Source organism: Megascapheus bottae, chromosome 2 (assembly GCF_031878675.1).
Source record: "Megascapheus bottae isolate mThoBot1 chromosome 2, mThoBot2.hap1, whole genome shotgun sequence".
In the NCBI taxonomy this organism is placed as follows: domain Eukaryota; kingdom Metazoa; phylum Chordata; class Mammalia; order Rodentia; family Geomyidae; genus Megascapheus; species Megascapheus bottae.
Window position 1 is genome coordinate 26841326 of NC_143510.1, and position 25581 is coordinate 26866906.

Sequence of the window (25581 nt, forward strand, 5' to 3'; positions counted from 1 at the left end):
GCTTCAAATCTTATAAATGTCTAACAGAATAAAAATAAATTGCCAGAATCAAACCTAATTCTGTAATTCTATAGTAAATGTAAAAACCAACCATTATCCAAATCCGAATATGCTTGGATAAAGGATCATTTGTTAGCACATTACACAGCAGTACTTCAAGGAGGCGTGTAAGAGATACAACCACGTTGATGTCACTTGTAGGAATCAGTTCCTGCAAGGTGAAAGGATAAGATATTTTTAACTTTTCTCTTAGAGAATAAAAGAAGGCAAATACTTCAATTTTACAAATTGATAAGAACATAGATGGTGTTCATAATGGTCTCTATAACATTTAAACTAAAAGAATTGAGATTTTCAGCATCATAAAAATTTTCTTAAAGATTTTAGTTTGGCATATTATATCATAAAATTCTATAGAGTATATTCTTATCCTAAATCCTCTGACAAATAAAAACTAGGTACAGAGACTAAGTGAAATTAACTCTAGGATATGGAAACAAGAGGTTTATCTTTGTGACTGTTATTCTTAATGCACTATATGAAGATATTTCTTTTTCCTTCCTTTCCCCTTAAGATTTATCTCATGTTGTTATTGTATCTGACTTTGGTACTTGGTATACTATATATACACGTTTATTTGTGTATTTGAAAATGGGAAGGTAAGGGAAAAACAAGACGAGTGGGAGGGGTGGGAATGAGAAAGTGGGAGAAAATTATGGGAAGAGGTAACAATGTTCAAGAAGTAATGTACCCACTACCTGACAAATGTAACTGTAACCCCTCTGTACATTACCCCAACAAATAAAATTCAAAAAAAAAAAAAACATGAGAAGGGGTGTCAATGTTCAAAATGTACCCACTACTTGACAAATGTAACTGTAACTGCTCTATATATTACCCCAACAATAAAACACAATTATAAAAAGAGAGAATAAACAACGCTTTACATATGACACAAAAGAAGTCTCTTACAGCCGTTCATTCACTTATGTACTCAATGAACATTTATGAAAGACATACCATAGCTACACACCTATATAGCAAGCTGGGAGACATGAAAAGAAAAGATGCTAAAACTAAATAGACAAAAATAATATGGTATAGCCAGGCACAGTGGCTCATGCCCATAATCCTAGCTACTCAGGAGGCTGAGATCTGAGGATCACAGTTCAGGGCACGAAAGACTATGAGACTCGTCTCCAATTAACCACTAGAAAATCAGAAGAGGTACTATGGCTCAAAGGGAAGGGCAGTAGCCTTGAGCCGAAGAGCTCAGGGACAATGCCCAGGCCCAAAGTCCAAGCCCCACAACTGAAAAAAAAAATGTAATAACACTGTGACAGACAAAGTCTCAGGGTAGATGGAAACTACTACTGGAGTATTAGGGATAACAATTAACTCAGACCCAGAAATTGAAGATAGGTAAGCCAAAGAATTCCCTGAAGAAGTCATAGCCAATTTGAGTTTTTAAGGAAATATTAAATTAGGTAGGCAAGAAAGGGAAAATGTCTAATGCAAGAGAAACCACACATTCAAAGAAATGGAGATGTGAAACATGTAGATTACAAAGGAGATCCTAGGATATGAAAATAGGATGTACAGGGCTGAGCCTGGTGCCACATGCCTATAAACCCAGCTTCCTGGGAGACAAATACAAGGGGACTGAGGTCAACCCTGGCAAACGTGCCAGACCTTATCTGGAAAAAAAATAAAAGAAGAAGGACTGGAGGCATAATTAAAGTGTGGAGTGCCAAGAGGCAAATCCTCAGTTCAATTCCTAGTTAGCATTAAAAAGGAAGGAAAGAGAATGGGAAAAAGAAGAGAGGAGGAAAACTTGCATGGGTCAGAGAATTATGGTATTACCTTTAATTTTTTCTTACGAAACCTTAAAGCAGGTGGGACTAACCACTGGAAAAGTGCTTTCAGAAGAGCTTGGTGATCTGGTTGACTGAGAGGCTCTTCCCGTGAATTCAACCATGAAGATACAAGTGGCTCCCACCCTAACTGTGAGGGCTCCAAATAAATCATGCCACAACGGCTTACAGTGGCAGGCTACAGAGACAGAAAACAAAAACAAAAACAAATAATAACAACAAAAACAAGGTTTCCTTTTGTATAACTGCTTTTTTTTTTCTGCCAATCATGGGTACTTGAACTTGGCCAGGGTGCTGTCCTTGAGCTCTTTTGTTCAAGGCTAGCACTGTACTACTTTGAGTCACAGCTCCACTGACAGCTTTTGAGTGGTCGTTCAAGATAAGAGTCTCATGGGAACTTTTCTGCACAGGCTAACTTCTAATCGAAATACATCTCAGCCTCCTTTGTAGCTAGGATTACCGATATGAGCCACCAGCACCCAGCAGTAACTTTTTTGATCAGTGATACCAAGAATTGTTTCTTTTTAGTATGACACCATAAGGTCCTTCATGTTCCAGTTTTCCTCTACAGCCTCACATGCATGTTTCCCTTACAGAAAACTACTTTAAGGTCCAGTTTTATGTTATCATTCAATGTTTTTACAGACCATCTTATACTTTGGAATGCCTAGGCCTAACTCAGCCCCCTAAAGAACTCATATTGTCTTCAAAACCAGATCAAACGTTCCAACACCTCCCACTTCCAACTTCCACTTCCAATTCTCTACCCGTTTCTTTTGGGAATCCTTAGTCTCTTCCATACCCTCAGAGACTTAACAAGTACCTACATTTATTAGTGTACGTCTCATCCTTTCAAAACATTGCTCTATCTTATTCATCTTTTTGGTCCCAGTATCCCTTATATCAATCCTAGTACCACTTACACTTTTGACTAAATCAATGAATGAGCAAAAATTAAAGTATTATTATATTGAATGAGGAACTTACTGAAGCCTGAGAAAGATCCATAGTTTCAAAGATGAGGCTCATTTGAGGGGACATTTGAATGATTTCTCCACTCATGAGGCAAAGCTAAAGGCAAGAATTTTTTCCAGTCATTATTAAAATATTTTCAACTTTCTTAAATAAAAACTTACTCTATTTATAAAACAAAGTGTCTCCTGTGATACAATAAGTACTAGAATGGAAGCAGAAAACCTTTGTCTAGCTTTGCCTAGCTCTACATATTCTAGTTTCCTTTAATTTAAAACACTTTTTTATCAGATGTCAAAATTGCCTCTTTTCTCTCAGATTCTTATTATGTTATTATTACTCAACCTTCCTGCAGTGATTCATCTTTGGAGTTATTACTTTTAGTAGTATCAATGATAATTGTTAAGTATTTATATACTAAGTTAACATTAGGACTGAGTCTTCTAAATTCATCATCTTAGTGCTTCCACAATCATCTGTGTATCCCCAGTTTTATCTCTATGCAGTTATATGTCAACATTGACATGATTAATGTTTCTGGATTCAGTTTCTTAGCTATAAAATATATGAGTGGTTTACAGCTCTTATTGTACAATATTGTAGCCATTAACTATAAGGAGCTACTTACATTTACTTACCAACATAAAATTAAATAATATTTGTAGTTCAGTTTTCCAAATGCAACATGATACATTTCAGATGCTAAAGAGCTGCATGTAACTAGCATCTACCTTATCAGATAGTATGGGTCTTTGCGACACTTCAGTAAGTTCTGCTCAACAGTACTGGTCAAGATATACATTTAGTCTTTTATTAAAATAAATGTTACAGGGGGCCAAGAGTGTGGCCTAGTGGTAGAGTGCTTGCCTAGCATGCAGGAAGCCCTGGGTTCAATTCCTCCATACTACATACACAGAAAAGGCCAGAAGTGGTGCTGTGGTTCAAGCAGTAGAGTGTTTGAGAAAGAGCCTTGACAAAGCCCAAGGACAATGCCCAGGCTGTGAGTTCAAGCCCCAAGACTGGCAAAAAAAAAGAAGGAAGGAAGGAAGGAAGGAAGGAAGGAAGGAAGGAAGGAAGGAAGGAAGGAAAGAAGGAAGGAAGGAAGGAAGGAAAGAAAGAAATTTTTCAGTAAACATTCTCCTTTGTTCCTCCAGTTTGAGAGGTAGGATTAGCATTTTTTTTTTGCCAGTCCCAGGGCTGGAACTCAGGGCCTGAGCACTGTCCTTGTGCTTTCTCAAGGCTAGAGCTCTACCATTTGAGCCACAACACCACTTCTATGCATGTATCTTTTTCCTATATATGTGGTACTGAGGAATCAAACCCAGGTCTTTGTGCATGCTAGACATGCACACTACCACTAGGCCAAACTCCCAGGTCCATGGGACTAGCATTTTCTTTATTATACCATTTATTCTACTATTTTGCTACATCTCTTGCCCTTTTCACAACCCTTGCTGTCATTCATCAGTCAAGAATTCCCTTCTCTAAGCTGGGCTCGGTGGTTCACACCTGTAATCCTGTTACTCAGGAGGCTGAGATAATCCCAGTTCAAAGCCAGCTTGGGCACTAAAGACCATGAAACTCTTATCTCCAGTTAACCACGAGAAAACCAGAAGTGGTATTGTGGCTCAAGGGTTAGTGTGGTAGCCTTGTGCTGAAGAGCTCAAAGACAACACCCAGGCCCAGGGGTAGGGCAGTAGCCTTGAGCTGAAGAGCTCAAGGACAGTGCTCAGGCCCAGAGTACAAGCCCTACAACCAACCAAAAAAAAAAAGAATTCCCTCCTCATTTGCTAATGCTTTTGAGATTGGCCCTGTCTCCTCTCTACTGTAACTCCAACCTCATTCAATGCTTAAGAGGGTGAGCATAACAAGCGGACCTCAGACTCCTAATCCTCCTGCCTCAGCCTCTCAAGTACTAGGACTACAGGCATGGGATATCACCTCTGCCCATTCAATATTCTGAATATAATTACTCTCTTTCTACAAAAAAAAACAGGACTTACTATAATAAAGTTTTCATTTAAAAGATAATTTATAAACCTACTTAATTTGTTGTACCCTTTTTATAAAGTATTTGTAGCCCTATAATTGTTTATTCATGTCTGAATCTGTGCTGCTTTTAAGCATGATGATTTACCTTTTTATTATCATCCAACACTGTGTTCATACTCTCTATCCACAAAGTATCAATAGGACCATCAAATACAACCCATTTTCTGTCTGGTGTTTCAGATAAGGCAAATTCTCTGAAAGTGTTTGCCACGATACCATCAGTCCACTGAGAAAAAATAGAAAGAACTGGGAAGTTACTTTTATAAAACAAGATTTTTTTAAAACACTTCAAACTTCTTGCTTTAACATGCACTTCAGCAGTAGAGTTGAGAATGTTGTATGATAGATTACCTCATGAGACACGGGGTCAAACTGTCCAAAAAGTTGGCCCATTGTAATTGACTTGGGGTTTACAGTCCTGTAAATGACCTTCTCTTCTTCTCCATAGCCTCGTTCGTTCATATGAGTTAAAGTATCAGCCAGTACATGCAGAACTTTTGTCTTACCTGCAAAAGGTTCTCCTACTAACATAAAACTATTAAAGAAGTAATAATACAATCAGATTATAAAAATTAACAAGCTAAATTACTTATACCAGTATATAAAACATTGTCCTGAAATAATTTCCACATATAATTTTAGTTATATGTCAAAAACACATTCACTTTTTAAACTGATTGATTCTATATCACATTTTTCACACTAATATCATTTATCAACAAAACAGAATCTAATACATTCATTAAATGACAACAAAAGACATTATGTCTATATATTCCTCTACTTCTTTCTGGCTTTTTTGGTGGTTAATTGGAGATAAGATTCTCATGGACTTTGCTGCCCAAACTGGTTTGAATCAGAATCCTCAGATTTCAGTCTCTTGAGTAGCTAAGACTATAGGTGTAAGCCACAAAGGCCCAGCTATGTTTCTTTGTTCTTAAAATAAAAACTGTGGCTTGAAGACAAGAGGGAAGGGTTTCTGTTTCTAAAGGATTTACTTATTATCATAATTACTAATGCTTTTGCCAAAGGTTCCTAAACACTCTGAAAAGACCAAGTGACTAGTCCTAAACTAATGAGTGATAAAAGTAAATTAATGGGTATTACTTCCACAAATATCTATGTCCCTCTAGGCAAAGATATGACCCATAATGTTGAGGTATACCTTCTCTATCAGCATAAGATCTGAAAGACTATAAGCAGAGCCTCCTTGGTAACCTATAATATCTAGCACAAGTGACAAATAAACCTTTGTTTTATAAGTAACTAAATTCAATTACAGAAGAGTACCTTATACTTAATAACAGCTTTTGGTAGCTACAAGACAGGAAGATATTCTTGCAATAATAATAAGCCCTTAATATACACAGCATTAACAGCCAGATCACAGGTCATAAATGAACATATATCAGAATCTAAAAGATTAACAATTATTTTTCCAGAATAATTTACATTAGATAAATGTATCCCTTTAGGTAACCTAGAAGATAATACAGGTAATGAAATTCAAGTTTTACAGGGAAAGAATAGTAAAGTGAGTGTTACTATATAATGAAAGGCCATGGCTGGATTTAACAAGGAACTATATATATTTCAGCAGGGCAGGTCTGACTGAAATAGAGTAGAAGGAATATGAAAATACTATGGATACTTAAGAGTGCACACTGTAGTAGTCATTACTATTAAATCACTGAATAAACTTTTTCCTCTTTTTTCTTTTTCATTTTTTTTATGGGTCATGGGGCTTGAACTCAGCCTGAGCATTGTCTGTCCCTGAACTCTTCAGCTCAAGGCTACCACCCTACTCTTAAGCCAAGCATCACTTTCCCTTTTCTAAAGGTTAGTCAGACATAAGAGTCTCCTTTTGTGCCTGGGCTGGCTTTGAAGCTTGATCCTCAGATCTCGGCCTCCTGAGTAGCTAGGATTACAGGGATGAGCCACCACACCCGGCTTTTTATTTTTTGGCAGTTCTGGAGTTTTAACTCAGGAACTTACATTTGCTAGGCTAGTATTCTACCATGTGAGCCACACCTCTAGCCCTGACTTTTTGCTGGCTATTTCTGACATAGGACTTTGCTTCCTATTCAGACAAGTGTCAAGCTTTATTTAACTCATCACCTTTGACTTTCTGTCATGGCTGGGACAACAGGCACATATCACTACATCTCAGCTTCCCTCCATGGAGTGTTCCATATATTTTTCTGCCTGGACTAGTCCAGAACAGTGTGCCTTCTAATCTCAGCCTCACTTGGAGCATTAGATGTGACCCTGTATGAAGAAATAGGTTAAGAAGGAGAGGACCAAGAAAAAAAAAAGAAAAAGAAAAAAAGGAAAGGGCCATGTAGAGTGTTTGCTTAGCATACACAAAGACCTGGGTTTGATTCCTTGGTACCACATATACAGAAAAAGCCGGAAGTGGCGCTATGCCACAAGTGGTGGAGCTCTAGCCTTGAGAAAGCCCAAGGACAGTGCTCAGGCCCTGAATTCAAGTCCCAGGACTGGCAGAAATTTAAAAAGAGAGAGAGAGAGAATATCATGAACTTTCTGCCCAGGCTAGCCTCAAGCCATGATCCTCCCTATTTCTGCTTCCCAAAATAGCTTGAACTATAAGAATGAGCTACTGGTGCTAGGCTTGAATAAATGCTCTTTATCAGTTTATATTTTCTTTTCCTTTCCTTTTTTTTTTTAATTGAAAGTTCTCATCATGTAAGTGGACTGGCCTAAACTCTTGGTCCTCCTGTCTCAACCTCCCAAATGCTAGGATTACAGGCATGCACCACTCTGCCCAGCTCCTTCTTAACTCTTGTTAGACATGTGGTATGGCAGAGTAATAAATCTTTGTCTAACAACTAAGAAGAAAGTGCTTCTTTAATTCCTAGCCTATCTAGTACATAAAGTTTGTTGTCTTTTTGGTTCTCAATTTTAGTTGTTTTAGCAGTTAACTTAAAAAAAACAATATCTAGGGCCGGAAGTTTGGCCTAGTGGTAGAGTGCTTGCCTAGCATGCACGAAGACCTGGGTTTGATTCCTCGGTACCACATACATAGAAAAAAGGCAGAAGTGGTGCTGTGGCTCAAGTGGTAGAGCTCTAGCCTTGAGAAGACGAAGGAAAGTACTCAGGCCCTGAGCTCAAGCCCAGGATTGGCAAAAAAAAAAAAAAAAACCCACAATTCGAACTATGACAGATGTTATCTTACCCGTGTCTAACAATCATCATTTCATATGTCTGAATCATTTTTTCAATAAAAAATTTAACAGGCTGAAGATTATGTTCAGAGCAGGCTTCATTAGCACATTCTAAAAATTCCTAAAATAAAAGAAATATAGAATGTAGTTCTATAGAATGTTATTATAAACTACTACAAAAAGGCTTTATTTGCATAATTAAATGTAAGAACAATTAGACATGTTAATGGTCATAGCAGTACAACAGTGGGTTATGTACTGCATAACATATGCTAAACACAAAAGCATTTAAGATGCAAATAAATCTAAAGAAAATCCAATTTCAGAAAGGAGAATCTTTTCTACATAGAGCTGACAGTTACTTCTATCACTGCTAACATTTTTAAAGTATGGGTCTAGTGAGCATCTGATTGAGCCTGCTAATAACAGACAGACTTTGCCGAAATCAGGAGAAACTAGCAGAGATTGAAATAGTTGTGTGGACTGATAAGATGGGTTAGAATCTGTAGGAACCTCAATGCAAAACTCCAATGCAAGATGATTCTTTCCACTGCCCATGATTTTTTACTTCACATGAAATTCCACAAGAGACCAAGAATTCATTTGGAAAGTCACAGATAAGGGACTCCTTTTGTTTCAGATGCTTAGATCAAAAAATCCTGCTGGAGAGAGGAACCTATTATAATAAAGCAGGATAATATCTCTGTAAATATCTCTGTAAAGATATTTGAAACCAGAGGTAAACTACAGCTCAATAATGATTTAACAGAATTCCAACTTAGGTCCACTCCTGATTGAATTGATCAGTACCTTAACATTGCTACCTGGAAAATGGAAATACATATTTTCCCTTTAGAAAATAGTATTCATGGCCAGGAGTTTGGCTTAGTGGTAGAGCGCTTGCCTAGCATGCACCAAGAGCCAGGTTTGATTCCTCGGTACCACATACATAGAAAAAGCTGGAAGTGGTGCTGTGGCTCAAGTGGTAGAGCCCTAGCATTGAAAAAGCCCAAGGACAGTGCTCAGGCCCTGAATTCAAGGCCCAGGACTGGCAATAAAAGAAAAGAGAAAATAGTATTCATCCTCAAAAGACTAAACATAGAACTCCCCTATGATCCAGCAATCCCACTCTTGGGCATTTAATCAAATGTCCATAAACAAGGACATACTAAGGCTACTAGCACAACCACGCTCATTGCAGCATTATTTACCATAGCTAAGATACAGAACCAACCCAGATGCCCCTCAGTAGATGAATGGATCAAGAAGATGTGTGGGGACAAAGACATGTGAAAGACATGCACCTTCTATCTGGCAAATATCATGTAACCCTTTTATTAATTACAATAAAAATGCAAACACATATGAATAAATATTTTAAAAAAAGAAGATGTGGTATTTATACACACTGGAATTCTATGCTGCCATCAAAAAGAATGACATTGCCCCATTTGTAAGGAAATGAAAAGACTTGAAAAAAAAATCATATTAAGTGAAGTAAACCAGACCCAAAGAAACATAGGTGCCATGCTTTCCTTCATTTATAATAATTAGTGTACATCTAGAATTTTCCTAGCAGAAGGCTATAATAGCTCAAAGCTATGTATATGTGGCCATATAGGAAAAGGCTAAGCGAAATGAACTCCAGGATATGAAACAAGAGGTTTATCTTTGTGATTGTTGTTAATGTACTATGTGAAGTTCTTTTCTCTCTTTTTTTCTCATGGTTTAATCTCATGTTGTTACTGTATCTGACTTTGGCACCTGGCATATTGTATATATGTTTATTTGAAATAGGGAAGGAAAGGGGAAAAACAAGATGAAGGGGAGGGGATGAGGAAGGGAAAATGGGAGAAAAATATGGGAAAAGGTATCAATGTTCAAGAAGTAATGTAAGCCAGGGGTGGTGGCTCACACCTGTAATTCTAGCTACTCAGGAGGCTGAGATCTGAGGATCAAGGTTCAAAGCCAGCGTAGGCACAAAAGGACCGGAGACTCTTATTTCCAATTAACCACTAGAAAATGGGAAGTGGGGCTTGGTTCAGGGGTGGGGTGGAGACCTTGAATTGAAGAGCTTAGGGAAAGAACCCAGACTGCATTCAAGCCCAATGACCCACAAAAAAAAAAAAAAAGTAATGTACCCCTACCTGATGAATGTAACTGTAACCTCTCTATACATCGCCCTGACAATAAATGTAATAATAAAAAAGTATTCATTTAGTTTTCACAATTGTTTTTATAATACTTAACAAAATCATAACTTATAAGTAATGAGAGTAAACAAACTCCCAGATGATTAAGATATATTAATTAGCAAATAAGAAATTTAGAACAACTTTTTATAAAGTTATAAAAGAAATCAGGTAAGAAGGAAAAGTACTGGAAAAGATAGAAAAGAGGAATAGAGGAATTGCTTTTTTTTTTTTGCCAGTCCTGGGCTTGAGCTCAGGGTCTGAGCACTGTCCTTGGACTTTCTCAAGGCTAGAGCTCTACCACTTGAGCCTCAGCACCACTTCTGGCTTTTTTTTTTTTTATGTATGTGGTACTGAAGAATCAAACCCGGGTCTTCGTGCATGCTAGGCGAGCACTCTACCACTAGGCCAAACTCCCAGCCCCAGGAATTACTATTTAAAAAAAAAAAAAAAAAACAGCGGGAGTTTGGCTAGTGGTAGATTGCTTGCCTAGCATGCACGAAGACCCTGGTTCGATTTCTTGGTACCACACACATAGAAAAAAGCTGGAATTGGTGCTGAGGCTCAAGTGGTAGAGCTCTAGCCTTGAGAAAGTCTAAGGACAGTGCTCAAGCCCTGAGCTCAAGCCCAAGACTGGCAAAAAAAAAAAAAAAAGAGAGAGAGAGAGAACCAAATTAAACATACCACAAAACAAAAACAAAAAATGTAGTTAAAGATTCATTGAATGAGTTTATCAGAAAATTGAAAAAAGCCAAAAAAAACGATTATTAATCTTGAAGATACATCAATAAAATAATATCACAATTTACTTATCCTTGGTGATAAAGCTTTGAAAATAATCAAGGCATCAGCTAAATTTATCATACAGTGTTAATAATTCTCATAGATTTACTTACATTGTAGTCAGCTTCAGGAAGTTTAACACCAGGGAATAAATCACTAGTTATTCCATTAAATAAAGGTATGTCATGTGATAGAAACTTTGGTTCATTTACATCTTTAATTGATCGAAGAAGCTAAAATTACAAAAATGGATACCATAAATTAATCACCTATAGTTATACATCCCCTTAGACAAAAATGCAAGTGTTTGGTTTTGTTTTGTCGGTCGTGGGGCTTGAACTCTGGGCCTGGGCACTGTCCCTGAGCTCTTCAGCTCAAGGCCACCACCCTAGCCATAAAGCCACAGCTCCACTTCCGGTTTTCTAGTGGTTAATTGGAGATAAGAGTCTCATGGACTTTAGTACCCAGGCTGGCTTTGAACCTCGATCCTAAGATTTCAGCCTCCTAAGTAGCTAGGATTACAGACATGAGCCACCATGCCTGGCCTAAAAGTGAAAGTTTATTTTACATTACTCCATGGAATTCATATAATAAAAAACTAATAACTAAACCAATAACATACACTGAAATAAATAACATAACCCAAAGCAATTATTTCAACATATATAACTTGAATCAATAACCCTCTCAGTTACCCATATTCAGTTCCTGATTGGTCTTACTAAAAAAAAATTTCTACTGAGGTTTTCACAAAGTACATATTTAACACATACCAGTATATCCTCGTTTTCATTTGGGTATTTTAGTTTTAGGTTTCCGGCAGCCACTAAAACTGCTTTTACTGCTCGCATTCCATAATCATAATGAAATTGTGATGAGAGCTGCTCTGAGCAAAGCCTATAAGTCATTACTATCTTCACAGAAAGAGGTTTGGCATTCAAAAATCCATAGGAATAGAGGGAGATTTCTGCTATTAGGGCATAGTTTGGGACCATCATTGCCACTGTCCTAAAGAGAACCTGAAAGTATAATAAAAGAAACAAACAATTTACATAAAAGCTGCCACTTTTAAGCTAAGTACAATCCTCAAAAAACAATAAGCTGAAGAGTCTCCATATTCAACACATTTTCTTTTTTTCTTTTCTTTTTTTTTTTTTTTTTTTTTTGGCTAGTCCTGGGGCTTGAACTCAGGGCCTACCCACTGTCCTTGAATGCTTTTTGCTTAAGGCTAGCACTCTGCCACAGCACCACTTCCAGCTTTTTCTGTGTATGTAGTACTGAGGAATCAAACCTGGGTCTTTGTGTGTGCTAGGCAAGCACTCTACCACTAGGATATGCTCCCAGCCCCAAACATATTTTCATAAACTAATTTTTTCACCAGAATATTTTTGTGTACTTAGTACTCTTGGATATCTAAAAAGGTTTTAATTATTTACCTCCTATCAAGTGAAAACAAGCGAAAGGAAAATGATAAATACATGGGAAAATTATGCTGCTGTTTTTGATGAACACACTTACACTCTTAAGAAAATATTACCTTCAAAATGGGGACAAACACATGAGAAGGGGTGTCAGGATGTGAGAAATAATGCACCTACTACCTGATGAATATAACTCTATACATTATCCCAACAATAAAAAAAAAGAAAAGAAAATTTACCTTCAAATTGTCTGGCAATTCAGAACGTCCTGCATAGCCAGGATTCATGGTAATAGCTACGAAACAGTTTGGATTAAGCTTAAGTTCTGTCCCTTCAAAAACAAATACTTCCAACTTCTGCTGAATGGCTCTCTGAATGCAGAGGATCTGTTGAGCCACCACTGATAATACTTCTAACTCAATTCGGTTAAATTCATCAAAGCAAGCCCAAGCACCAGAAGAAGCTAATCCCTTAAAAAACTAACAACAAGAAAAAAGAGGTAATATTTTCCCTTAGGAAATGACATTATTTCTTAAAATAATATTTAACTAAGTCAAATTGGAAAAGTTTGCTAGAAAGATAAAAACAATGTTTTTTACTCCTAAAAACAAAGATCAAGTAATGCTTAAACAATATTCAAATAATATTTAAAGATAACTTTGCTTGAGAATATGTAATTAGCCCTAGCTGTACCTATGTAGCATTAATTATTATCAATTCAGTAAACTACCTTTCCCATTGCTAGATAATCTAGCCCATCTGAACAGTTGAATACCACACACTGGACAGCAAGAGCTTTAGCCAAGTCCTTGGTTGTTTCAGTTTTTCCTGTGCCTGCTGGACCCTCTGGCGCGCCTCCAAGATTTAAATAGAAGGCACCTATCTGAAAAGAAAATATGTATATGAAAAGAATTCTATGCTTAGCTAGAAAAAAAACGAACTCACATAATGGATTACCACATACATTGTTTTTCTTATTTGTAACTTCAGAAAAACTAGTTATTTAATTACATTCAGTTACTTTTAGCACAAACTTTTCTAGCTGCACAAAGTAAAAGCAGTTCAATAAGACATAAAAGACAAATGAGTGAAACAAAATCTCCTTGTCTTTTTTTATTAATCAAAACTTTTACTTCATTAAGCTGATTTATTCTGGTATCTTACCACAGTTATGGAAAGCTAACATTTGATGACTTGAGATGACTTAAGAGCTGGCTGCTGGTAGCTTATGCCTGTTACCCTAGCTACTTTTTTTCTTCTAATATTTCACATGTACCCATTTTCTTTTTTAAAAAGAAAACAATAAAAAAGAGAAACTAGCCAACATTAAGTAAAAAGACAATAATAAAGAGAAACTAGACAACATTAAGTAAACCTAATTGAGAAAGGTTTTCCTTAAAAGTGGTTGTAGAGAGGGTAGAAGAGAACAATAACGACATAGTCAAGATGGTTAACAGCCCAGGTGGTAGATACTTGAAATTGAGTGGCTTGAATAGAGCCCATATTTGGGAGAAAAACAGATAACCTACTATATAATTCTATGACTTGCCTAACTTGTCTTTTTATTGAATGTTCTTAATTTTCTACATTCCTATCTTACTGTTCTATTCTACTTTCTACTTTGGGTTACATATAACTACATACACTGTTTTTTTTTTTTCTTACCTAATGTTTAAGTTCAGCCATATTGGAATTATTGCTGGAGTATACTTTGACTTGGACAGTGGCCAGAAACTTTTAGAAGCATATGAAATCTGCTTCACAAAACTTACCATGAGAGTGTATGAGACAACTCTTTTTAGAGAAAATTGGGTCAAGAATCACGGTTGCATAATGGGAGAACAGGAGCAATCCCCCTATTTTTGCTATGAATCTGAATCTGTTCTAATAAGTAATGTCAATTTTAAATAAACCTATGAAATGATAATATTACATGTACTAAAAAGAAGCCCACAACAGATAACTAAGTAAATAAAAATCAGTATCCATGATACTCTCTACCCATCCTAGCTTAATAGAGGCTGAACTGCCAATGTCCATTAACTTGATTGCTGGGAACTTCAGGTTTCTGGAATTTGCTCACAAAATGTTCCCTTTATTTTGAGTAATAAATGTATCAAGAGACTTATTTCAATGTCTAATATTGTATTCAAGTGTTTAATGTGATTCCGATTTTTAAAATTCAGAATAATCAACTTCTACCTTAGAAATACATTCAGTGTAAAGTGCCAGATAAGACATTAATGCTTTATTTTTAAAAATACTATTTTATTTATATTCATGTATGAAAAAAATGGCCAAAACTATCATTTATATACATACTGAAAACAGGATTCATTAACAAGTCATATTTAAATTTTATAAAGAACAATCATTAAAATACTGATTGGTTACAGAGAGCAAAGTTGGATGAAAAGAGTAAGCTATAGTTTTACTTTTCATTAAAGAGAAGCACCCTCTGAAAAGAACTCATTAGTGATAGATATCTAAACCGCAAAGTAACTATATATAAAGTTAGTGATTGTACTGCTTTTATTACTTTTACTAAGCCATTTTATCTTCCTCACACTCAATGCAAAGAAATAAAACACAATGGAAGAAAAATATGTCCTCATTATGTCCTTTATGATAGGAAGCACTCAAGGGCTCGAGTGGATCAATGAACCATTTTGATTCTGATCCACTGAATAGGATCCCATCCATATGTGGTGACTGCACTAACTCCACGGGAGCTGTGACAGACGGAACCATTTCAGATTATCCCTGTTACCCTCAAATCTCAAGAAAAGACCTTACAAAGTAAATGTAATACCTGATCTGTCTATAAATTAAACTTACAGGCTGATTCTTAGTATAAGGTGGAAAAGGGGGCCCTGTCTTACATACATATACAGAAAAGTATTATTGTGGTCTAAAGATTGCTAGATTGACTTGTGTTTTTATAACAAGATAAGGTATACATCAAAACCACCATCAGATTAAGAAACTTCCACAACTTTGATCAATTCTTCAAACAATGGAGCAAGTTCCTTTTCTAGGCTCACAATTAGTCCTGTGTTGGCATTACTACTGGCTATGAAACTGACCATGAGAGGTAGACGATTGAATTGAACTACCTGGTAGGTGTTAGAGTAACAGATGATGCTTTTATTCTTGGAAAGTCCAAGTTTGCTCCCTTGGTCTGTTGCAAGGGCAAAAGTAGACAAGAAACCAGGTCGTAAAGCATGCTCAGGAGCATTATCACTGGCCACTTTGATAACAGGTACTCCATCTCTATCTGACACAACAATAGCATGGAGTCCTTCAACACTTGGTAACTTCTTATACAGGAACCGCTTTAGGTCATCTGCCATGACGAACCCTTTTCCCCTTGGAGGCTCAATCTTGCACGCCTGGGTTTCCCGGCCACCGGAATATCCCCACCGCGTTAGAGCAACAGACGAGTCTCCCGACATTAATGCTTAAGAGTCATTTATTCAACAAATCTTTAGGAATAACTATGTACTAATTCATCACAGGGATTCAGAATAAAACAGACATGGTCCTTGCCCTCAAGTAACTTCCTGGAAAAAAAATAGAAGTTCTACAGACATGTTTTATCATAGAAGCTTAGGTGCTCTACCCAAATTTGCTTTATCATCAGACAACTGCCTAGGTATATAGAAGACCATACCATCTAGTTTTGTAAACTATTTATCTATTTATTTATTCACTGCTGGTACTAGGATGGCTTTGCACTTTCACTTTGCTTTTTTGCTCAAAACTGATGTCTTATCACTTGAGCCATACCTCCACTTCCCATACTATCTAGTTTTATGTACGTTCTGTGCTGTTGGCATAATAACAATATATCACCTAATAATATATTTCCCAGAATGTGTCTCTTATTAAGTGACATGATTGTAATTGTTGGTTGTTTGAAATTCAGATTTGCCTGTAAGTTCTGTGTTTATCTGGCTACCTTATCCTAGGGTTGTAGTAGTTATAGTTCTATTTTGCATAGCCAAGCACAGACTTCATCACAAACCACTACATTCAGCTCTTCCTTCCTTTCAGAGACACTAATTTACAGTTCTAAGAGCCCAAAACGCCTTTCTCATCTTTTTATCAACTCTCATAACTCCACTATAAAAATAGGTATTACTTTCTGCAGCTTGGTTTTGTCTTTACACTTCCAGTTCCTTCCTTTTTCTAATTATTACCAATGGAAGTGACCCATGACATTAACAGTAGAACTCAAATACTAAAAAAGGACATACTAAAGCCACTAAAACAACGATGTTCATTGCAGCACTATTTACCATAGCAAAGATATGGAACCAACCCAGATGCCCCTCAGTTGATTACTGGATCAACAAGATGTGGTATTTATACACAATGGAATTCAATGCTGCTGTCAGAAAGAATAGCATCCCCCCATTTGTAAGGAAATGGAAAGACTTAGAAAAAAATCATATTAAGTGAAGTATGCCAGACTCAAAGGAACATAGGCTCAATGGTTTCCCTCATATGTCATAATCAGTAGAAACCTTGACCTCTCCTAACAGAGATTTACAATAGAGCAAAACCTAGATACATAAGCCCATATAGTATGATGCTAAATGAAAACACATCCAGGATATAGAAACAAAAGCCATATAATGAATGATTGTTATCCTTAATGTACTATGTTATTTCTCATCTCTTCTGCTGTCCCTTGGTTATCTCATATTGTTACAGTATTTCACCTTGTTATCTGATATATTGTATATATGTATATTTGGTTATTTGAAACAGGATAGGGAAGGGGGGAAAACAAGATGAGGGATGGGGATGGGGGGAGGGAAATGGGGATCAAGACATGAGAAAGGGTACCAATGTTTGTGAAGCAATGAACCTTCTATCTGGTGAATATAATGTAACCCTTCTATTAATTACAATAAAAATATATGGGGAAAAAAGAGAAAAAGTAAATATTCATCTTGATTGCACTTTAAAAGGATTTGGGATGACAAAGGGATAATTAAATTCAAATGTTACAGATACAATAATAGAAGATGGTCAACACTAAATGTGGATAAAAAATAGGCTATTACACCAAAAACTAATCTTTAGTGCTCAAAATAAAATCATTTAAATACATACCAATGTTCTATAACACCTGTCAGTTAGAGGAGTAATGACAAGACGCGGTGAGTTGCCAAGGTATTCATAAGCATATTTTACATTGCAATTAATGATACGAACTCGAGCATTGTCATATTCCCAGTAATAACGAAGCTGAGCCAGCCACTGAAAATCTGTATCTTGTGAGACTCCTAGAAAGAATAAGACATATAATCCTTAAATCGAAATGATTTCAAAATAAATGTTGTAATATTATATATATATTTGTTTTTATTGTTATTATAAAGGTAATATACAGAGAGGTTACAGCTACGTAAGTCAGGTAATGAGGACATTTCTTTTTGGACAATGTCACTCCTTCCCTTGTTCTTTACAAGTCTTTCCCTCTCATTCCCCCCATAAGTTATACAGTTCATTTTCAGCATAGTATCTATTGTATTTGTTCATTCTTTGTCCCTCCATTTCTTTGTCCTCCCTTACTCTCCCACATACAGATAGATAAAACAAAAAGAAAATAAAACAAAAGCAAAGAAAAAAAAACCTCTTGTTTCCATTTCTTGGAGTTCATTTCAATAAATATTACTTTTTTATGATCAGAGGGACCCAGGCATTGTGTTATCTTTTATAACAATGAATATCAAAATAAATCATGTCTCCCAACTTACAGAAAATAGCATGTAAAAAGACTCTTGTAGAGGAAAAGAAGGACTTAGAGTATAAGTCTTTGTTTCTTAATATTAGAGAAAAAGTCACATACCTATTTCAATCATATCCATGACCACATCTCTAGCATGGACATCAATTGTAACCAAAGCCCCTAGAGTAATCCTGGTCTGTTTAGACAATTTTCCTCTTACTAGCTCTACAATATCATTCAGTTGATACTGGAGTTCTTTATAGTACTTCTTTAATCCCTACAAAATAATAGAGTAATTTAATTGATTATATACATAGTACTTCAAACATTCTATAGACTCATTTATGAAACAAAATTTTGGGTAAACCTATTAAAATTAAAATTTTTCAAATAATTGCATCATTTTAATGAAGGAATTATAACTTCATAAAGAACGAAAAAGCAAACTAGGAAATATAGAATGAAGAAAAGAACGCTGTTAAAAATCAAATAATGGGCTGGGACCAGGAGTTTGGCCTAGTGTAAAGTGCTTGCCTAGCATGCATGAAGACCCGGGTTCGATTCCTCTGTACCACATACATAGAAAAAAGCCAGAAGTGGTGCTGAGGCTCAAGTGGTAGAGCTCTAGCCTTGAGAAAGTCCAAGGACAGTGCTCAGGCCCTGAGCTCAAGCCCAGGACTGGCAAAAAAAAAAAAATCAAATAATGGGGCCAGGAGTATAACCTAGTGGTAGAGTGCTTGCCTAGCATGCACAAAGCCCTGGGTTCGATTCCTCAGTATCACATACTCAGAAAAAGCCAGAAGTGGAGCTGTGGCTCAAGTGGTACAGTACCACATACTCAGAAAAAGCCAGAAGTGGAGCTGTGGCTCAAGTGGTAGAGTGCTAGCCTTGAGCAAAAAGTATCCAAGGACATTTGCCCAGGCCCTAAGTTCAACCCCATGACTGGCAAAAAAAAAAAAAATCATACATTACCTCTGTCCCACCACTTATAACTTCCTGTGTCTCGGAAGTCCAGAACATCTGAGAAACACAAAGTACAACCTGACCAGGCCATTCTCTAACCCAGTCTCTTCTTGCCGATTCTGGATAAGCCTAAGTAACCAAAATGAATGTCTAATTTACAAGATTGCAGAAGGAAAAGAAGCCAATGTCTAACAATAAGAAATGTAATAGTTGGAACATTTATAAGATAGACTATCATATAATCACTAAAAACCTTAAAAGACCTGAACTGAACATTAATGGTTACACTTTTAATTTTTGTGCTTGTAAAAGCATGAAGGTCCAGGAGTTTGGCCTTGGAGTAGAGTACTTGCCTAGCATTCACAAAAACCTGGGTTTGATTCCATACATAGAAAAAAAGTCAGAAGTGGTGCTTGGTCCATCTGGTAGAGCTCTAGCCTTGAAAAAACCCAAGGACACTGCTCAGGCCCTGAGCCCACGCCCAGGACTGGCAAAAAAAAAAAGCATGAAAAACTAGGTACCAATAATGATAAGACTGAATTATCACTAAACATATTTGATTATTGATTCTCCTAAGTTTATTTTTTATGATTTTTATGTGCCTTTGCTGGGTTGGCCATCAAATTTTGACAAAGAATTAATATAATGAAAATATATTCTAATATAATGAAAATATAGATATTTCATTAACTAAAAGACCCAAATAGATTAGTTATATTGATACTAAGATTCAGTTTAAAAGGAGACTAGATATTTTAAAAACTAAGTCCCAGTGATTATAGAGATTCCCTTCTTAAACACTTGTTTGTTAAACTTGTCATTTAAAATATGATGTAAAAATCAACGTTAATAAATTCTTTAATAAAAAAATTAAAAAAAACTGGAGTAGCAATTAGAACTCATATTATTTTATCTATAACTTACTTAAAATCTTGTATGACCATGCTGTATTTGTTCAATTATGTACCATTGAACATTCTATGCTTTTGAGTCCAAAGTATGTTTTCATTTGCTACTAATACTTTTGTTTGAAAATGATTTAAATATTTTTAGAGAAAAAAATCATAATTTAAATTTGCTACAACTTGATAAATAAGATTGCATCAAACTTAAACATTTCTTCATAGCAAAGGGTATAGCTAACAAGCTAAAAAGAAAGCCTATAAGAATGGGTGAAGATTTTTACCAGCCACACAAAAAACAAGGGATAAGGGCCGGGAGTTTGGCCTAGTGGTTAAAGTGCTTGCCTAGCATGCATGAAGACCCGGGTTCGATTCCTCGGTACCACATATAGAAAAAAAAGCCAGAAGTGGTGCTGAGGCTCAAGTGGTAGAGCTCTAGCCTTGAGAAAGTCCAAGGACAGTGCTCAGGCCCTGAGCTCAAGCCCAGGACTGGTAAAAAGACAACAAAAAAAAAACAAAAAACAAGGGATATAATATCCAGACTGTACTTAGAGCTCAATAAAGTTAAGCCCTCAAGAGAAAACTCAATTAATAAATGAGCTAATGACTTAAAGAGATATTTCTCAGGAAAAAAAGTAAATAGACACATAAAGACATGCTCAATATTTTTGTCCAGAAAGGAAATGCAAATCAAAACAACACTGAGATTCTACCTCACCCCAGTTAGAATGGTTATTATCAGCTGGGGGGGGGGAGGGCGGCGTGTGGTGGGGGGGAGGGGCAGTGGCTCACACCTATAATCCTAGCTACTCTGAGGAACAGAGTAGCTAAGATCTGAGGATCAAGGTTCAAAGCCACCCTGGGCGCAAAAGGACTTGAGACTCTTATCTCCAATTAACTCCTAGAAAATGAGAAATGGGGCTTGTCTCAAGGGTAGCCTTGAGCTGAATAGCTCAGGGACAATGCCCAGGCCCAGGGGTAGAGTGGTAGCCCTGAGCTGAAGAGCTCAAGGACAGCATCCAGACCAGTTCAAGCCCCATGAACCACCAAAAAAAAAAAAAAAGGTCATTATCAAGAAAACAATAACAAATAATGTAAACCTGTTTACTTTTCTACTTTTTTTCTAGTTTGTCTTCTGTCATATCAACTTATATTCAAGCTTATTCAAGGGTCTCTTAATGTGTCTTTATATTTTCTCTGAGTAATTTATCCTTTATACTATAACCACAGTGGCTAAAAATATTAGTCAGATTACATCTAAATACCAATAGCCTTCCATTACACTTAAAAGAAATTTAAGTTGGGCACCTGTGGCTCACACCTATAATCCTAGTTACTCAGAAGGCTGAGATCTGAGGATCACGGTTCAAAGCTATGCATGAGCAACCAGCACTGGCTTACTAATAATTTTTAATCCTTAAATAGTTGTACAGAGGAGTTGCCATATAACAAAGCAGTTTTTGAAAAAAATGTGTACCTTTTAATAGTATTATTATTTTTAATAATGTTAGTATCAGCTGTACATAGTACTCTCAGCTACTTGGGAGGCAGAGATAATGAGGATCATAGATGGAGGCCAGCCAGGGCAAAAAGTCAGCAAGACTTTCATCTTAACCAATAAGCCAAACATAGTCATTGTCATTCCAGCTCAAAAGAAGCAGATGGCATTCCAAGGCTCACCCCAGGCAAAGCCATGAGACCCTACTCAAAACTAACTAAAGCAAAAAGGTTCCCAAGAGATAGAGCATAGCAAACACATGCTTTCAGTTCAAAACAATAGTACCGCAATGATGATGTTGTTACTAACAAATAGAAAAATAAAATAAGTTGTTTAAAATAATTTACTAGAACTCATTAAAAATTTCTTAAGACACAACACTTGTAGAATACCAGGTCTATATCAAGCCATAGGAGACATACCAGCCTGGATGCAGCAATCACATCATGAATACTTCGGAGCATTAGATCTTCCACTTGAATGAGCCATTTTTCTACAGCTCCTCGCGCTGCAGATGTGGAAATAAGTTCAATAAGTGCCACTCGTTCACCTTCAGAGCTGTACATGGCCCTGATGTCCAAATTGGGAAGGAATTCCAATTTAGCAATGCCCTCAAAACATTTTTTCAAGTGTGGCTGAACTCTAAGTGGATCTTTGGTCTCTGACAAAATCTCTAACATTTCATCATTAGATAAGAAGAAAAAACTAGAGAAAAACATGCAAATACAAAAGTTTTAGTGATAATTGACCATACATTAGAAAATGCTTTAAAGTATGGCCCAATTAATTGATTATCCATCATACCGAGGGAAGAAAAGACGCTTCTTTTCAAGATATGCATTAAGTCCTTTCATAATTTTCTCCAAAAGGTCATTGCAGTTTTGTAGTTTTTCCAGTAGACCTGTTAAAGAAGTAGCAGCAAGAACCTAAAAGAGACATGTTTATATTAAGAGACTCTTATATATTAAATTTATAAGATATAAACATTGTGGTTCAAACCAGAGTCCATGAGACTCATCTCTAAATAACCACCCAAAAAGCCAGGAGTGAAGCTGTGGCTCAAGTGGTAGAGCTCTAATATTGAGAGAGAGAGAAATAAGGAAGGAATAGCACCTAGCCCTCAATTTAAGCCCTAGTACTATTCTGGCACACACACACACACACACACACACACACACACACACACACACACACAGAAAAAAGGTTACAAATCCTAAAACAATATCTTCATAATAGGTAAAATTTTCAGTGTCTATAAAACACTTTTTTGTACCACAAACACATCCATTATTTACATATTGTCTCATTACTTTCTTCACTACAATGAAAACAGAATTAAGCACTTAGAAAATGTATTCATTCTCTAATTTACATAACTGTAACCCTTCTGTACATCACCTTTAAAAAATTTTAATTAGAAATATATAGTTAGAGGGGGCCGGGAGGTTGGCCTAGTGGTAGAGTGCTTGCCTAGCATGCACGAAGACCCGGGTTCAATTCCTTGGTACCACATACAGAGAAAAAAAGCTGGAAGTGGTGCCGAGGCTCAAGTGGTAGAGCTCTAGCCTTGAGAAAAATCCAAGGACAGTGCTCAGGCCCTGAGCTCAAGCCCAGGACTGGCAAAAAAACAAAACAAAACAAAACAAAATATAGCTAGAAAAAATGAGCATGTTTCATATAGCCTAATATTTATTATCATGCCTTCATAGAAAAAATTCTTGACCTCTGATTTATATAAAACCAGGTATGATTAAGTTTCTAAAGTCAACAGGTAAGACCAAGACCTTGAAACTATTAAATTTCAGTACATTATTGACTCTTAATAAATCTAACACTTACTAAGTTAGGCTTTTATTCACCAGTGGAATAAGTTCTTGTCTTTTAACTTAAATTTTAGATATTTTAAATTATGTTTTTATTCTCTTTAAGTAGTTGGACCATTCAACAAATCATCTTGTAAGTATAATACATCTTGATGAATGCTAGATTTTAAAAAAGAGATATAAAAGAAGCATTGCACTCATAACTGGATTTTTGAAATTATAATTCCTTTGAACAAATCTTAAAAATAACAATAAAGGGCTGGGAGTATGGTCTAGTGTTAGACTGCTTGCCAGTGTTTTACAGACACTGGAAATTTTATGTATTGCATGCATGAAGCCCTGGGTTCAATTCCTTAGTTCTGTGTACACATAAAAAGCCAAAAGTGGGCCAAGAGCATGGCCTAGTGGTAGAGTGTTTGTCTAGCATGCACAAAGAACCAGGTTTGATTCTTCAGTACCATATACACAGAAAAAGCCAGAATGGCACTGTTGCTCAAGTCGTAGAGCACTAGCCTTGAGGAATGCCCAAGTATAGGCCTGAGTCTAAGCCCCAGAACTGGCAAAAAAAGAAAGAAAGAAAAGAAAAAAACAAAAGTGGTGCTATAGCTTAAATGTAGTGTGCTAGCCTTGAGAAAGCTCAAGGACAAGCCCCAAGACATGAAAAAATAAAACAATAAAAAGTAGATTATAGCTACGGTCTATGTGTACATGCATGAAAAACACATAGCCTGTCAACATTAGAATCACACACAAGTGCTATGCTCAAACATATAGAGAATCACTTGTTCTTATCCATTATTTCCCCTATCTTCATTTTATTTATCTATTTAATCTGTAAGGAGTGGCAGAAGTAAATTAAATATACACTTGATATAGCTCTACTATGTAAATATATATTAGAATTGTACTGTATTTTATGAATTGAAAAATAAAATTACTTTAATGCTTTTAAACATTCCTATGGGGCCGGGAGTTTGGCCTAGTGGTAGAGTGCTTGCCTAGCATGCACGAAGGCCCGGATTCGATTCCTTGGTACCACGTACATAGAAAAAAAGTTGGAAGTGGTGCTGAAGCTCAAGTGGTAGAGCTCTAGCCTTGAGAAAGTCCAAGGAAAGTGCTCAGGCCCTGAGCTCAAGCCCAGGACTGGTAAAAAACAAAACAAAACTTTCCAACTGGTAGGAATAGATAAACTTTGTTATCAGAAAAAATAAAATCAATTTCAGGAACAGCCTGCATACAGTCCCTGAGCCTCTACCACTCCACTATTTGAGCTTCCAGCTTTTTCTGAGTAGTGTACTGGATAAGAGCCTGCCCCGACTGGCTTTGAACTGCAACCTCAAGATTGAAGCCTCTTGAATAGCTAGGATTGTAGGCATGAGCCACCAGCACCTGGCCCAAATGTTTTCACTATCCAAAAATAAAGGTTCATTTATTCTAAAGAGAAAAGCCAAACACTTCACCTTTGGATCTTTTGCACAAAACTTCATTATGTCCCTCCAATGTCTGTCTACTGTCTGAAACTGACGTCCTTCTTCTGGCATCTGCTGCATGATATCTTCAGAACAAAAGATGGGCTCCAAGTACAGCCACTGAGCTTGTACTTTTAACCATTCATCAATTGTTTCTTGTATTCGAATCAGACGGTCCTCCCAGGCCTTAATTGAAAGAATACCAAATTAAATAAGCAAATTTTAGTTACATAAAAAAGTATGAATTACAAAACTGGACAGCCACATGCAGAAAACTAAAAATTGACCCTAGCCTTTCGCCATGCACAAGCATTAACTCAAAGTGGATCAAAGACCTCAATGTCAGACTGGAAACCATGAATCTGCTACATGATAAAGTAGGAGAGACACTGGAACTCATAGGCACAGGCAAAAGATTCCTGAACAGAATCCCATGGTCACAACAGATTGGAGAGAGACTCGATAAATGGGACTACCTAAAAATAAAAAGTTTCTGTACAGATAAAAACATAGTCGCAAAAGTAGAGAGATAGCCAACCAACTGGGAAAAAATATTTACCAATAATACATCTGACAAATGCTTAATATCCAGTATCTACAGGGAACTCAAGAAACTAATCCCCCCCAAACCCAACAAACCATTCACTAAATGGGCAAGGGAACTAAAGAGAGACCTATCAGAAGAAGAGATTAAAATGGCAGAA

The 25581-nt window shown here is 36.5% G+C and overlaps 1 protein-coding gene and 1 pseudogene across 2 annotated transcripts in view; both read right to left on the minus strand.

The window, feature by feature from the left end:
* Positions 1–25581, minus strand: part of Dnah12 (dynein axonemal heavy chain 12) — a 160908-nt gene that overhangs the window by 100326 nt on the left and 35001 nt on the right. For both annotated transcript variants that reach the window (XM_090322530.1, XM_090322537.1), the window contains exons 19-34: positions 24869–25063; positions 22390–22511; positions 22008–22290; positions 19195–19314; positions 18343–18499; positions 17604–17776; positions 13210–13362; positions 12719–12958; positions 11832–12077; positions 11172–11291; positions 8095–8204; positions 5250–5433; positions 4984–5124; positions 2862–2945; positions 1864–2052; positions 92–211 (exon numbers count right to left, since the gene is read on the minus strand). In XM_090322530.1, the coding sequence (XP_090178656.1) occupies positions 92–211; positions 1864–2052; positions 2862–2945; positions 4984–5124; positions 5250–5433; positions 8095–8204; positions 11172–11291; positions 11832–12077; positions 12719–12958; positions 13210–13362; positions 17604–17776; positions 18343–18499; positions 19195–19314; positions 22008–22290; positions 22390–22511; positions 24869–25063 (2637 nt within the window). The remainder of the gene's footprint in view (positions 1–91; positions 212–1863; positions 2053–2861; positions 2946–4983; positions 5125–5249; positions 5434–8094; positions 8205–11171; positions 11292–11831; positions 12078–12718; positions 12959–13209; positions 13363–17603; positions 17777–18342; positions 18500–19194; positions 19315–22007; positions 22291–22389; positions 22512–24868; positions 25064–25581) is intronic.
* LOC150066602 (ragulator complex protein LAMTOR3 pseudogene) lies at positions 15402–15922 on the minus strand (annotated as a pseudogene).